Source organism: Hypomesus nipponensis, chromosome 27 (assembly GCF_054491055.1).
Source record: "Hypomesus nipponensis isolate SF chromosome 27, ASM5449105v1, whole genome shotgun sequence".
Taxonomy (NCBI): domain Eukaryota; kingdom Metazoa; phylum Chordata; class Actinopteri; order Osmeriformes; family Osmeridae; genus Hypomesus; species Hypomesus nipponensis.
The window spans coordinates 7778902-7793650 of NC_140387.1; the positions used below are offsets into that span (position 1 = coordinate 7778902).

A 14749-nucleotide genomic window follows, 5' to 3' on the forward strand; every position below is an offset into this window, starting at 1 on the left:
GAGGGGGGGGGGGCAAGGTGTAATAGAAAACAACTTAAGGGAGATGGAGAGTGAGGAGGTAGTTACTGACTGTATTGGCATTGGGGAACTAGGGAATTAGAGGGTGGTATCTATTGTACCTGAAGAAAAAGGAGGGATGACCAAGAGCTGAAGAGATGATGCCACCAAAATACTGGAGTTGAACATCAAACAAACACATGTATATGCCCACAATACAGACAAACAGCCATATAACTGTTCATTTGCATGTCATTACATGAAATGTTTGTCTTTGGTCATGCTATAATTGAGATTTCAATAGCCATACAGGGGGCGTACTTCTGGTATAGGTCGACCTACATCCTCATCACTCTTCCACAGCCTCTCCTAATCATTACTCACAGATGGGGCTCCAGCTTCAACACAATGAGAGGAAGGAGGAGATACTGCAACTACCATCTCCTAACGTTTTAAAGGCTTTTATAACAACACTCAGGGGTACTCTCAACATTCCGCAGCATGTATGATTCCTTTGTTTACTGTCTGACTGCCGCACAGAAGCTCAAACTCTTAATAGGCTCCGCTGTCTTGGAGGTAGCCGAATGGAGGAAACTGTCCATAAATGGCTAAATGGCATTGGCATTTAAGTCATAAGTGCGTTTAGACTTGTTTTCACCAGATTATGCGGGCTTAATTGCGCACCATCTCTTCTTCGTCCCAGCCCGGTTTGTTACATCGGGACTTTAATTCAGGGAGTGGAAATTAATGCTACGGGTCAGTGGTGTAGGCCTATAGTTTTTTTGTAGTGAATAAATAGGCTACAGCCACAGTATACTGTGATTATCCCTCCCAGCCTCGCCCGTCCTAGAGTGACCCAATAAGCACCACCACACATAGTAGCCAGTAGGCTAATGCATCTAGGCTATTCTGAAAGACTAGCTACCGGGAGGTGCTGGTGATGTTTTCTGATTGTCTTTTTATCTTTCATCTTTTTCATAATCTCAGTATGTCTGCGCCTCGTCTCACGCATTCGCCGTGAAACTCGCATTTCAACCATTTCTCACACAACAACTCATGCATGTCAACCTTTTCTCAAGCTGAGAATTCAGGGATAACTTTTTATAAAAGTTTAAACTTTTCCCGTTATATAAAATTAATCGCAGGCATACTGAGATGATAGTTGTCCCCCCCTAGAAGTAGCAGGTAGGCCTATAGGCCTAGGAATCTCACCATAAAGTGATCAGCAATTTTTACATTATCTTCATAAACAACAGCCTTCTCGCTTGCTTAGTCTAAGAAACCCTTTACAGGCCAATCCAAATGAACTCGTGGTTCAAGATGATAGTTTGTGTCATATGTGTGAAAAGATAGAAATTGTAAGCTATAGCTCATAGGCTATATGAGTTGACATTTGAGTTTAATCGTAGAGCAGTGGTTCTCTATGGAGCGGTAATGCACTTCATAAACGCTGGTTGCAATCTGCCAAACCTCAGAAGAAGAAGACGATGAACTGTCGCGGTAGTTCCCATTTCATTGATTTGAAACATGGCGTCGGAGGAAGAAGCGGGCAGTGCATCTGTTGTTGCACCGGAGTCTGGAGAAGGGTTTGTCCTCCTTTTATTAACTTTATCTTCGAGTTTGGCGTTAATTTCGCTCTGTGTTTTTTCGTGTCCATTTTATATACATACATATATGTTCATTATGTGTAGCATCGAGACTCTAAACCAGGTAGCCTCAGGCTAACGTTGCTGGTTTAATTTGCTAGCACTAGCTAGCCAACAAGGCTAGTATGTCCTATTTGCTATCCGATGTTGCCAGTTTCTTTATGTAATTCAGGCTTAGTAAGTGTCTTTGCCCAACATTCTTGCTAAATCTGTATTGAACTAATTTTGCTTCTTTTACTTTCAGTGATGCGGCATTTGGAGACTTGTCAGCCAACATGGAAACAGAGTCCTCAAATGGGAAGGAAGCAATGGTATTAGCAAGCGAATATTTGACAAAGCATTACCGTACACCCTAGCTACATACATATCGATGGCATGTAAAAGACGATTCACCCGTAGAACTTTTGGGAAATTCTCATCAAAGCCCCAATGTCTTTCAGGACACGGGGGGTGAGGGCTCGGAGGCTGCTGATGCTTTGACTGGTTCAGGGGACGAGGAGAGTGGCAGGCAGCTGGGAGAGGTGGAGCTGCAGTGTGCCCTGTGTATGAAGTGGTTTACGGCAGAGAGCTTCAGCATCGACACTGCGTAAGTCCGACTGACTTGGGTGTTCGAGTTCAACTCGCCTCGCTGGAGAGAAGTTTCCCTTTAGACAGATCGAGGTTGATATATTATTGGAAGCCAGGTGTTCAAGCCAGATTCCTCCCCAATTAATGATTTACACTCTTTCTCCTTCAGAACTTGTCTTCCGTTCATGACCAACTATGTGTTTCACTGTAATGTGTGCCATCACAGCGGCAACACCTACTTCCTCAGGAAACAAGCCAGTAGGTGTTTAAAGATCCATCTTCGTTTTTGCCATCCAGAATAATACATCTTTTTATCAATTGAATGCTAACCAATTATTGACACTTGTCACTCTCAGACTTGAAGGAGATGTGCCTCACAGCTCTAGCTAACCTAACATGGCAGTCAAGAACACAGGAGCATCCTAAGACCATGTTCTCCAAAGACAAGGTGTGTGATACAGCTGAAAACCTTTTTCCTTGTTTGTTCAATATTTACAATTAAATATTTACAATATTTAATCACTGGACCATGTCTATAAACATTTCCCCTTGCTTGTCTGACGTTAGTCATATCGTGGTTGTCCTCTTCTTCCTATAGTAAATATACTGTGCATGTAAATATGCAATAACAGCGTTCGGACATGAAGATAGAAGGTTATTGTCTCTGTTTCATTGTTCGTGTTTTCAGGACATCATACCTTTCATTGATAAGCACTGGGAGTGCATGACCACCCGCCAGAGACCAGGAAAACTAACCTGGCCCAACAACATAGTGAAAACTATGGTGAGTTAAGCCATCATGTTACTTGGCCCAAAGTAGGGTCCAGGTGCCGAGGTTGGGAAAGGATGCAGTACGTCCCTCAAAGCTAAATGCTGTTTCTTTTTACATGTGGAAAAACAACAATGTGTGTGTGTTTCAGAGTAAAGAGCGGGATGTGTTTCTAGTCAAGGAGCACCCTGACCCTGGTAGCAAAGATGCAGAAGAAGACTACCCTAAGTTTGGCCTCCTTGACCAGGTATGCTCACACACACACAATGCCATGCTGTCTGTCCCTTGTGCTCCCCTTTCCCCTTCAACGAAGGGTAACTTTGGTTTCTGCGAAAGAGACAGTAATTATTCTGCCTGTTCAGATTACTGAAATCTCTGGTTTACTCATTAGGATCTGGGAAACATCGGCCCTTCATATGACAACCAGAAACAGACAACAGCTGCTCCCACTGCAGGGGGAGTCAACGGTAAGATCAAAACATGAATACAAACCATTTACTACCTCCACATTGGGCACATTTCACCCATTACAATGTGTGGAAACTCAGGCTGTGCCAAAAGAATGTACATGTTTTTGTTTATTCACACACTTAGTCTCGAGAGGTGTTTTTTTTTTTTTTTTCTTGCAACCTTTTTATATATATATAAAAAATTCTTACGGGTAAAATGGTGTATAGTTGATGTTTTGAATGTTTACTTGATGAAGCAAGCAATCCTCAGTGATGTGTGTTGTCTTCCAGGTGGATCTACTTTCTCAGGTGAATATGTGGTGTTTTAGCCTCTGGCCCAGAGCGGTGTGATTTGGTGCTCTTTATACCTTCTTCCTCTTTGTAGAGGTTGCCCCTTAGCCACAGATCTAACGTCAGCATTGCCTCACCCAGATCCATGTCTAGTAACTAGGCAACAGCAGTGCAAACTGACCTTACATCAGTAACTATGAGCAACCCGGGCTTGGGGTCAATTCTGTTTAAAATTCAAGAAAAAAAATATTGGGAGAAAAAATATGTATAATTGGGTATCAAAATATTCTTATACATTTAAATTCTTATTGGGGGAAAAATTGAATTGACTCTTAACCCAAATGGGCACAATTGTCCTAGGCCAATCTTAACCCGCCTTCTGCTCCCTGCATTACGTTTGGTGCTGTGATGCTTTTGCACTGATGGTTGGACTGACTGTTTCCTCTTGTTCTGTCGGCTTGCTTCTCTGGGGTCTCTGATTTCCCCCAACCGGTGATCCTGGCTTGGTCTCAACGATGCTCTATCCTCCATCTATTATGCTTCTCTTGACCAAAGCTCTGTGGAGTCGAGTGTCATGTTACATGAACACTTTTTGCTTTGAATTGGTCCTAATCTCTCAAACAGGCCTTTCCACCCTCCCTCATGTCCTCCTCTCATCCCTAAAAGACAGCCCTCTGCCCCCTGCACCACAGGGCAACACTTCCCTTAGATATGGAAAGACAAAATAGGCATTTGTGGGCAGCGAGTATTAATATCTGATGTGAAGTTGTCCATCCGTTGCGTACGACATCAACCTAATCCATTTCTAAGGAGTAACGTAGAAGATGTAGGGCTGCGGTCTCAGGGATAGGAGGAGTTCATTTTGAACAGGATGAGGTGAATATGAGATGAAAAAGAGGAACAGCTGATAGTGTTGGAACTGATCAACTAATCCCTGCCTCTGTGTGTGCCTGTTGCACCTTTCCCTTCACCACAAACACGTGTCGTAATGTACAACCTACTTAGTCTGTCTGATCCTCTCCCTGTATGCCAAGGCCACAGTCTGGAATAGGACAGATAGCAAGCAAACGCATATTTTATATATTTTTTGTTTGTACGTCAATGGTGTAGAATGTGTGTATGGCCCTTTAAAATAAGTGTGTTCCCTCGGTGTAATGTGTGTGTGAAGGCGTTCTGGCCCCAGGCCCGGGGAAGGGCAGAGGAGCCAAGCGCAAGCAGCAGCAGCAACAGGAAGGAGCGACCGCTGGAGCGGCAAAAAGGACACGCAGGTAGAAGCACACACACGCAGCACCCTTCATGCCATAAACGGATGGCCCCGTACAATGTCACTCGATGTTCTTTGATGGAACACATTTGATTTGAAACAAATGAAATAAACGGTGATATTGCCTCGTCTGCCTTTTCCTCATTCTTTCCACCTTCTGCCCCACCATCTCCCCAACTCTCTGCAGTGATCCACTGTTCTCGGCTCAGCGTCTCCCCCCTCATGGCTACCCCCTGGAGCACCCGTTCAACAAGGACGGCTACCGCTACATCCTGGCAGAGCCGGACCCTCACGCGCCCGACCCAGAGAAGCTGGAGCTGGACTGCTGGGCCGGCAAGCCCATCCCCGGGGACCTCTACAGGGCCTGCCTGTACGAGCGGGTGCTGCTGGCTCTGCACGACCGAGGTCTGTTTGAATACACTGCATGAATACGTGTTCCAAACCCGTTCGATAGACGCAGCGCTGACGCGAGAAGTCCTTTCGCCCGTGTGTTTCCAGCCCCCCAGCTGAAGATCTCGGACGACCGCCTGACCGTCACGGGAGAGAAGGGCTACTCCATGGTGCGGGCGTCCCACGGCGTCCGGAAAGGCGCCTGGTACTTTGAGGTGTCCATCGACGAGATGCCCCCAGACACAGCGGCCAGGCTGGGGTGGTCGCAACCCTTGGGTCAGGACCTTCTCAACTCTCTCTCTTGCTCTCTCTCTGTCTTTCTCTCTCATTAGCTACTCGTGTGGGCCACTCTGGGACACGGCATGCGTTTGTCCTTATTTGTCTTCCAATATGCACGTGTTGTAGGTAACCTGCAGGCTCCCCTGGGCTACGATAAGTTCAGCTACTCCTGGCGCAGTAAGAAGGGCACACGGTTCCACCAGTCTCTAGGGAAGCACTACTCTTCAGGCTATGGCCAGGGAGACACCCTGGGCTTCTTCATCGACCTGCCCGACGGGACCGAGACGGCCAAGGCCCTGCCGGATACATACAAGGACAAGGTGAACTTGTCCAGACATGGAACAGTCAAGCTACTTTTTATTGGGGAGTGGGGGGGGTTGCATTGGGCTTGACTTAACATCTCAAGTGTGTTCCTCCCACCCCAGGCATTGATCAAGTTCAAGAGCTACCTGTACTTTGAGGAGAAGGACTACGTGGACAAAGCAGAGAAGAGCCTGAAGACCGTCACCCCAAGCAGGGTGAGAGATTTGAGACCTTTCTCAGTGTCCAATAATGAATCACAAATCAAGTTAAATGATGTGGTACACGAGACAAAAAAAACAACAGAACTGTACACTGGTAGGTGCTGAGGTTTGGTGGTGTTGTGGTTGACTTCTTCTGTTTTCCTGTCTAGATGTTTTTCTACAAGAACGGGGTAAACCAGGGTCTGGCTTATGAGAACATGTTCGAGGGGCTCTACTTTCCTGCCATTTCCCTCTACAGGGGCTGCACAGTAAGTAAAACACGCACCATATTAAACAGTGATAAACAATTGTAGCTGTGAGAAATATTAATACAGTTATGTTTTTTTTACATATGTAATGATTATTGTTTGTTTCTGTCTCAGGTCTCTGTTAACTTTGGGCCGCATTTCAAATACCCCCCTAAAGACATCAAATACCAGCCGGTGAGTTCTATGTGTCTGACACACACACTTTTTGGTATTGAGTTTCTGTATACTATTACTATTTCTAGTTAGGGTTGCAGAAGGCCAAAACTTTCCATGGGAAGTTAAGCTGGGGAATTTCGGACATTTTCAAAGTTGGAAAATTCACAGGAATTAATTGCAATGTGCTGTAATTTATACAAACTGTATCCTAAACATAAAAATGTTGCTTGGAAATTAGCCAAAATGTTTGCAAATGTAAAAACAAGTCATTTTTGATGAAATAAAACAAAAACAATGTGAGTAGAATTTAATTGAAAAGGAAATGTACTTGATGTAGTCCTTGGGCTCATGCAGCACAGCGTCTTCTCAAATGTCTATTTGTTAGCTGTTTCTTTTATCATTTTTTTGAATTCCTGTCAATTCCCATATGTTCCCGCTAATTTCCATGGAAAGTTTCCAACGTACAAAAATCATGGAATTTTGCAACCCTTGCTGACCCTTTCCAGGCATAGAATATAAAGGACCAAAAAAGTTGTTTGGCTCTTTTTGGACGTGAATTGGGCCCAGCCTGATATAATAGAGCTCAAATGAAAAGGAAAAAAGGAAAAACCCTTTGTCTGACAGCCTTGTCTTGTCCCCCAGATGAGTGACATGGGTTGGGGTGCAGTCATCGAGCACACGCTGGCAGACATGCTGTACCATGTGGAAACAGAGGTGGATGGGAGACGCAGCCCTCCCTGGGAGGGATAGTACCACTTGTGTGCCCCCCCACACACACACACCACACACACACAATTCAACATTGCCATCCAGTCAGTGCGCACCAGACAGACTGGAGTCTCTTCAACAAATGCAATCAAAGGAAGTTGTGTACAGACCAACTCATGAAGTCTGGAGTGAAGCCTAGAAAGGATATAACACTGCCCTGCTCAAACTGTCTTGATTTATTTTGAATAAACCCATTTTCTAAAAACATGGATGCACATACAGTTCATGTAGATTAAGAACATGTTAGTTCACAGTGCTGCTCTTACAGTGATTTTGGCTCTTAAGATTCCATATTAGAGTCCACATAGGACATGATAGCTATACATGGTTCACACAGTCATTGGGTTAGAATCTGTTATGAGATTTAAATTGTGATTAAAAGCTGGCAGTGCTCAATTCATTCAGTTTAAAATATCAAGTTAATGTCCATTTAATGCCACAAAATGACATGCTCCTTGTGAAACCCACTGGGCACCAAATTAGAACACATTCAACATAACTTGATACTTCTGTTTGTTGTGGTTATACATGCTCCTGTTTTTATAGATGTAACAATTTTGTAAGCAATTTTAATTGTTTGTTATTAGAACGGTGGTCATTATTTTGGGATGTGTTTTGTGTTCATTGTTTTAATAAAATAACATACATGTTATCACTGTAGCCCGTTTCCTTTTAAATGTGGACCTACAAAGCATATTGGAGCATTGACGTATGAAATATAACACCTCTATTGACTTGTGTTGGTGAGGCAAATGAAGAAACATGGAACAATCACAGATTCATACAATGCTCCTCGTTGGCGTTTAGAACTCTTGTACAGTGAGTTGATGTTGCTCAAAACAAAAAAGAAGGTTCTAGATCAAGCCCTGGTTGTAGTGCAACGTGTGTACTCCTAGAGGGCAGTACTGATCCTGCCTGCTGAGTCCATGTAGCTGTTGTCCTTACTTAATATATACTGTAAACTGGATTGTCCACTTCCATTACCTGACTGCTCAGGATTCTGTAACATAAACGTGGTATGGTGTTACTCACAAATATTTGTGTGTGAGTGTGTGTGTGTGTGTGTGTGTGTGTGTGTGTGTTCTTACAGGCCTCCGGCGGATGCGATCTAGCAGGCTGCGTTTGGAAGTCTCTGGGTAAGTAGCTTGGCTCCAGTCCAGGTCTGGGGGTCGTGACCCCTTGGGCCCAAACAGATTCAGCTCCTTGAAACACTCCGTCTCAATTATCTATAGGAAAGGGTTTAGGAGGGATTTAGCAGCTGAGAAAGATGATAACGAGAGATTGCACGGTCTATCATTGTTCGTCATTCCTTTACCTCCTTTTGCCAGGAAATAGGAACGCAACCCATGTTGAACTTTTTGTAGAAGTCCTTGTCTGCTTGGTTTAAACTGACACCCTTTACAGTGGAGAACTCATCAATGTCCTGGACATCATGGCAGTATACCAATCTAGGCTACAAGAAAAAGGAAGGAAGAGTAGGAAGTTCAAATGTTGCATATGAAATAGAGCCAAAAACTAACATTAATTTAGTAAACAAACGGAAGTCATCTGAATTAGTTTTGTTACAAACTATAAAAAATATTTTTTACATCAGGTTTAAATGGTGGCTCAATGAGTCCAGCTTCCAGCATCCTGAAGTTGATGGTGTTGAAGAAGGGATGAGACTTCACCTCTTCGACCCCGGATGACTGACAGCCCAGCCTGTGCTTTGGGTCCTTGTTTAGCAGCTGTAGACAGACAGAAGGGTGCCATCTCAATGACACTGACTCATCAGTAAACTGGGAGACCTAAAGGTGAAACAGCACTACAGTGGACCTTAAAGACTTGACTTGAACAACAAGCCTGCTTGGTGTGTGTGTAAAGGGAGTGAACCCTGAAGCCTCACCGATCGGCACAGGTCTGACGCCTCGCAGCTAAACATCTTCCCATAGTCCTCCTCTTCTTCCTGTGTCCTTCTCTCCATCTCGGGTCTCTTGACTCGCTCGTTCGCCTCCCGAAAAGGGGGTTTCCCCGCGGTCATCTCGTACACGAGGCAACCCAGGCCCCACCAATCAGGACTCGTCCCATAATGCTCGTTTGCGATCACCTCTGGAGCTGAGGGTGAAAGCTGAGTCACTTCAAGGGGAAAGTAAAACTCGTCTCACTGTTTTACGACTCAGAGATTAAAAGGAAAAACAGAAAAGCGAAACAGAGACAGTTAAGTCTCTAAGGAAGCACTTTTTCGGTTTATCTGAAAACATACCCATGTAGCCCACGGTGCCTACACGGCCTTGTGCCAGTTCCCCCCATGACAGTTTCAGTGCCAGACCCAGATCAGAGATACGGATGTGTCCTGGGAGAAGATAAGAACAGGATAAACAGCTCAGACAAACGTGTATCATATGACTATATATCATGTACTAAATCAATTCCTGATGTATCCATCAATCATAGGGTCTCATGTTGTTTTCATGATTCACTCCATGGACGTCTTACTAAATGTGCCCTCAGTTGAAAATGTCAGTGGATTCATCAGGCAAAACAAAAGCATTTACAACAACAAAAGCAAAGTGGTTGCTAAACTAAAAGGTTCAAATTTATTTCACTTGTCTTCACAAGTTTCAACCTTCCCTTACACGTTGCCGATAGTCTTAGATGGCAGTTGATAACTAATCACTATGAACTTCCTCAAAGCTATTTTTACTTGTAATGATAAGGTCCAAAACTGATTCATTTCCTCCTACCATGAAGTAGAACATAGGTCACTGTTAATTAAGTTGACATGTGAACAAAGGAGGGGGGGGTACACATACCATTGTCATCCAATAGAATGTTCTCCGGTTTCATATCCCTGTAACATAGATTTAGTAAAAAATAAAGTGTTAGGTGTGTATTACAAATACTGTACAGGACTGTGAACTGTTAAGTACTTCAATAAAAAGGTACACTGTGTTCTTAAAATATTTTTTAACCCAAAAAGAGTACCTTTTAGTACAATGATGCCAGACCTACTTTTGCCAACATGATTAAGATAAACAAGATGTGCTAAACAAAGGGCTTTGGTTTTACACTCATACCAGAGATGGCCTGCCTTCTGCGCCTTCTCTTAAATTGTATACTGTACGGATAGAAAAATCATCTTGTGTCTTAATATAATGTGTGTTGTGTGTTGCCCATCGCTCATTTTAGGACCGATGTCATACTGTGAAGTACACCTTATCGATGATGATGATGATAAGCAGATGACACACTGACCTGTAGACAATGTCTTTCTGATGCAGGTGATGCAGACCGCAGCAGACCTGTGCTGTGTAGAACTGCACCCTCTCTGAACTGAGCCCTGGAGAGCCCATGTTGTAGATGTGGAACTTAAGATCTCCTCCATCCATCAAGGTCAGCACCAGACAGAGGGAGTGCTTTGTTTCATAGGTATAAGCCAGACTCACCTACGCGGGGTGCAGACACACACTCTGGTAAGTGCACACATATGCACAAGGGTGATCTGTTCTTTCGACGGAACGGTACACACCAAAGCGAGGGAAAGCGAGGGAAAACGAGGGTTACACAGAGAAAGCAAAGGCCTGAGAAAAAAACAGTTGTTTGGGAAACGCTACCACAAATCTGCTGTCGATCATCTCCAGTAACTGCTTCTCGTTGTGTGCCAGGGTTTCTCCTTTGCGTTTCTTCATGTGGGTCTTCTCCAGCTTCTTGCACGCATACATCTTCCCAGTCGCACGCACCTGACACGCCCATACCTGGGGAGACATGGGGAGACGGGGGGCTAATGTAGTGCTTTAGACGATGAGGTGTTTGATGGAAATCAATGTTATTAATGTGCCATAAGACATACATTGATGAGGTTGAGGATTTAACGGATGACTGCATCACAGCTATGATGAAGATGTACTGTTTTATTGAATCATTTCTTAAGATTCCATTGCGGCCTTACCTCTCCGAAGCCTCCCTTCCCCAACAGCCTGTACTGTCTGAATGAATGCTTTGTAACAGGCTGCCTGTAAGTGGGAAGTTATAGAGAACCAGTTTGACGGATTTATATACATTTCATAAAATTGAAGATATCACAAGATGCCTGCTGTCTGGAAGATGGCATAAAAGGTTTAACACAAGTTTATTTTAAAAAGTTCCTTGCTGGTCAACAACAAAAAACATTGTAATCCCTAATGAAGTCACTTACACCACAAAAAGGATGTGTCTAATCTATTAAAAGACTAGATGACTACATCTCTCACTATACAAGCATGCAGGTGTAAAGAGATTGACCTGGGACTCCACAGTACACACTGACCTCTCTACCATCTTCCACTGCAGAAAACGTTCAAAGTACATGCTTTGCTGATACTGAAGAAAGGGGTATCCACTCAGGCAGTCATGCAGGGCACTGTCGTAACATGGCAAACACAGAGAAAATTGAGCACACTCACACACAAGGATACTCACACAATCCCATCCAAACACACTGATGTAAACACGCTAGTTCACATACTGTACACTCACACCCACATCAAAAATGCAACTTAAACTCACTTTCTGCACTCAGTGAAGGCTTCATTACAAGGAACAACCTCCAAATTATTCCTGCACTTTTTCCCATGGCTCACCACCAACTGCACACAGTAAGAGGACTACAACACACAGATAAACACACACAATGAAGCAAGTGCCCACAAAATAAATAAGAAATAAATTATACAAATGAAGAACATTTGCATTTGAAAAAGTATACGCTTATAACACAACATGTAATTATGTCCCTATTAACATACTGTGGAGTGTGTTTGCGTGAAAATAATACCTGGCTACTTAGAAATTTGGTAATGATTTGAATGCCAAAACTTTTTCTGTCCTCGTCTGATTTCATGTCCCAGGTATCCTAAATCAAACAGAACAGCAGGCACAGTGAGAGACTTTCATAATTTCAGGTGACAGTTTGAGTGAAAAATGTAAAAAAAAAGTGCTTGCTCTAAGGGCTACTTACTATTGCATCAAACAAAGCATTGCAGTGCTGAAGATCAGGCCTCGTCTCACAGAAAAGACGAAACAGCTCTCTGCCAATGGGCTGCTTCACGCACATACTTGTATAATCAAGCACTAAAAGAAGAATACAAACCAGATAGCCGACATTATCACTCACCCCACACAGACAGGTTTGCATGTTTTGTAGACAATCACAAACACACACACACTGACCAATAGTCTTGGCCAGCTCTGAACACTGACTAATATGAGGGAAGCGTAGCAAATCTTTCCATTTCCAGCTCCTTCCTTTCCCTTTAACCCCTCCGCCTACACAGAAAGACAGTGCATATTAAATCCTGTAACAAAACATGAAAATTACAAAATATACAATTGGTCTGAGAGAATATGCCATTACTTTACTTCTGGGAGTTCTAAGTTGAAAGATTTAAATACATGACACGTGCAATATGTTGACCTGGCTTGTAAATGATGTAGGCCATGAACCAGGAAACCAACATACATACACACCTCAAACGGTGGAATGAATCACACAGGCACAGGCATTCACACACACAGACAAACACACACACACAAATGGGGCATATGCAGATATTACTAATAAAGACCCTAAAGGATTTCATTTAACTGGTTTCAGTAACTTAAAATAAAATACAATTGTTTTCAGTGTGTGGATGTGTGCATGCATCTGTATTGGATTGATGCGTGGGTGGGTCATGAGGGAGGAGTATGTTGATTTCCTTGACAGTCTAGTTCCAAACCTTAGCATGCTACACTACAGTGATTAATCTACAAATAGCTCAGGGGGAGGGACAAAACCCTGTGAGACCACATAACTCAACACCTTATTTTCAGAAAGTCAAGTCTCACAAACTGAAGTTTCAACATGGTGCTATAAATAGAAATAGCTCTCCCTGTCTGCAGGTGTCATCGGCTGCTGATGTCACCTGCAACACTTCCTGAAGAGGTGTATAACCTGTTTGCAAACTTTATCAGCCACTGCTCAAACACAAACACATGCACACACACACACACAAACTTACCTATTCTTGTGAGAACTTACAATTCAGTCCCTTTCAAAATCCTTTTTTCAATTACCTCTAACCCTAACCTTAACTCAAAAACCTAACCGGAACCCTTGCTTCTAACCCTAAAATTATCCCTTACTCCTAACCAGAACTGATTCTAACCCTGTAGACTCTAGAGTACAGTGTAGAGGACAATTTGTGAATTCAAACCATAGTATACTTCATGATTACCAACTATTGTGAGAGAAAGAAAGACAACTTTATATAACATGAAATATGCAAACTGATACTATAATATTTTTAAATTCAGGATGGATAGGAGTGGGCAACAGGTCAACTTTCAGTAAGAAGTTGTAAACCAATGCGCACTAGCTGTTTCCTTGTTTCCTCATTCTTCTATAAGATGCTTTGGATATCTCATACACATGGAGATGTGATTGTTCTACATTTCATAAAACACCGTTAATTTATGTAATGCTAAACAAATAAAAGGCAAGATAACCCGATGTCTTTAGCATCACATCAAACGCAAGCAGTGTCTTACCTCCCCTGGCCCTGATAAGAGCACTATTTGCTACCATGCTCTCAATCTCCATCGGTGTACGGTAAATTAACCAGAGCTGTCAATCAAAAGGAAAATGCTTGTTCCAAATCCTTAGTTAAAAATCCTTCTCTTTGTCACATTCCAATAGCTCTCAAATCAAAATCATGAAAGGCACATTTCTCAGGGATTTGTGTTTGGCAAAATAGTTGAAAAAACTAACTTTACAAAATGTAAAAAAGCGAGCGCAATATTTTTTTTCTGAATGTCTGGCTGAGCCGTTCCAAAGCAGATTGCTTGACAGGTATGCAGATTTCTAACTAGTATCCTCACGAGCCTCCTGAAGTGTGTTGCATTGGCAGGTTATTAATGTTCTGTGCTCTTTTAAATAGCCTCCTAATAAAGGATGTTTGTGGTTTCCTTGTTGTGTATAGTGTCAAAGGTATCAGGGAACTTATGCTACTCCTTTCTGCTGAATCGCCTAATATTTGGGAGTGTCCATGTGGCCTACCTGGGCACGCCCATAGTCGAGACTAAGGTCTTCTTTAGCAGGATCATAGGAGAACACAATTAAATGGCCTTCATCAAGTTATGATATAATATGCATGATTAGCATTGGACTACGTGCAACTGCTGAAAATTGTTTAGTCCATTGACGTATGTATTCTTATTAGGCCTATCCAATATTTTATGAGCCGCGGAACTAGCCTATATTTCTAGTTTAACAGCGCCCACTTGAGGGCAGCATCCCTTTTAAATCCATTATGTTGGATCATAATTGCAGACATACAGACAAAACATGTGAATTAGGCCTACATGGTTTATAGACAGGGTACGTTTTTGTTGTACTCTCCTAAC

The 14749-nt window shown here is 43.0% G+C and overlaps 2 protein-coding genes across 3 annotated transcripts; one reads left to right on the forward strand and one right to left on the reverse strand.

Moving 5' to 3' along the window:
- The first annotated feature begins 1452 nt into the window (after positions 1-1452).
- Positions 1453-8000, forward strand: ash2l (ash2 like, histone lysine methyltransferase complex subunit). Of its 2 annotated transcripts, XM_084693433.1 has the most exons (17): positions 1454-1583; positions 1888-1954; positions 2084-2229; positions 2380-2468; positions 2567-2658; positions 2899-2994; positions 3131-3226; positions 3371-3446; positions 3720-3737; positions 4888-4987; positions 5171-5388; positions 5482-5649; positions 5779-5972; positions 6078-6170; positions 6326-6424; positions 6539-6598; positions 7223-8000. In XM_084693433.1, the coding sequence occupies exons 1-17, from the start codon at positions 1525-1527 to the stop codon at positions 7328-7330; spliced, it is 1779 nt and encodes a 592-aa protein (XP_084549559.1). In that variant the 5' UTR covers positions 1454-1524; the 3' UTR covers positions 7331-8000. The 2 variants fall into 2 exon arrangements, with proteins under 2 accessions (XP_084549560.1, XP_084549559.1); XM_084693434.1 differs by lacking the exon at positions 3720-3737 and having other exon boundaries at positions 1453-1583.
- grk5 (G protein-coupled receptor kinase 5) lies at positions 7505-14237 on the reverse strand. The gene is made up of 16 exons (XM_084693460.1): positions 13895-14237; positions 12536-12631; positions 12324-12436; positions 12141-12218; positions 11873-11970; positions 11634-11726; positions 11277-11340; positions 10942-11082; positions 10583-10773; positions 10141-10178; positions 9591-9680; positions 9234-9442; positions 8938-9075; positions 8664-8801; positions 8437-8574; positions 7505-8348 (listed from the first exon to the last, which is right to left on the reverse strand). Exons 1-16 carry the CDS (start codon positions 13944-13946, stop codon positions 8241-8243), a joined length of 1785 nt encoding a protein of 594 aa, XP_084549586.1. The 5' UTR covers positions 13947-14237; the 3' UTR covers positions 7505-8240.
- Between the last annotated feature and the right edge of the window lie 512 nt (positions 14238-14749).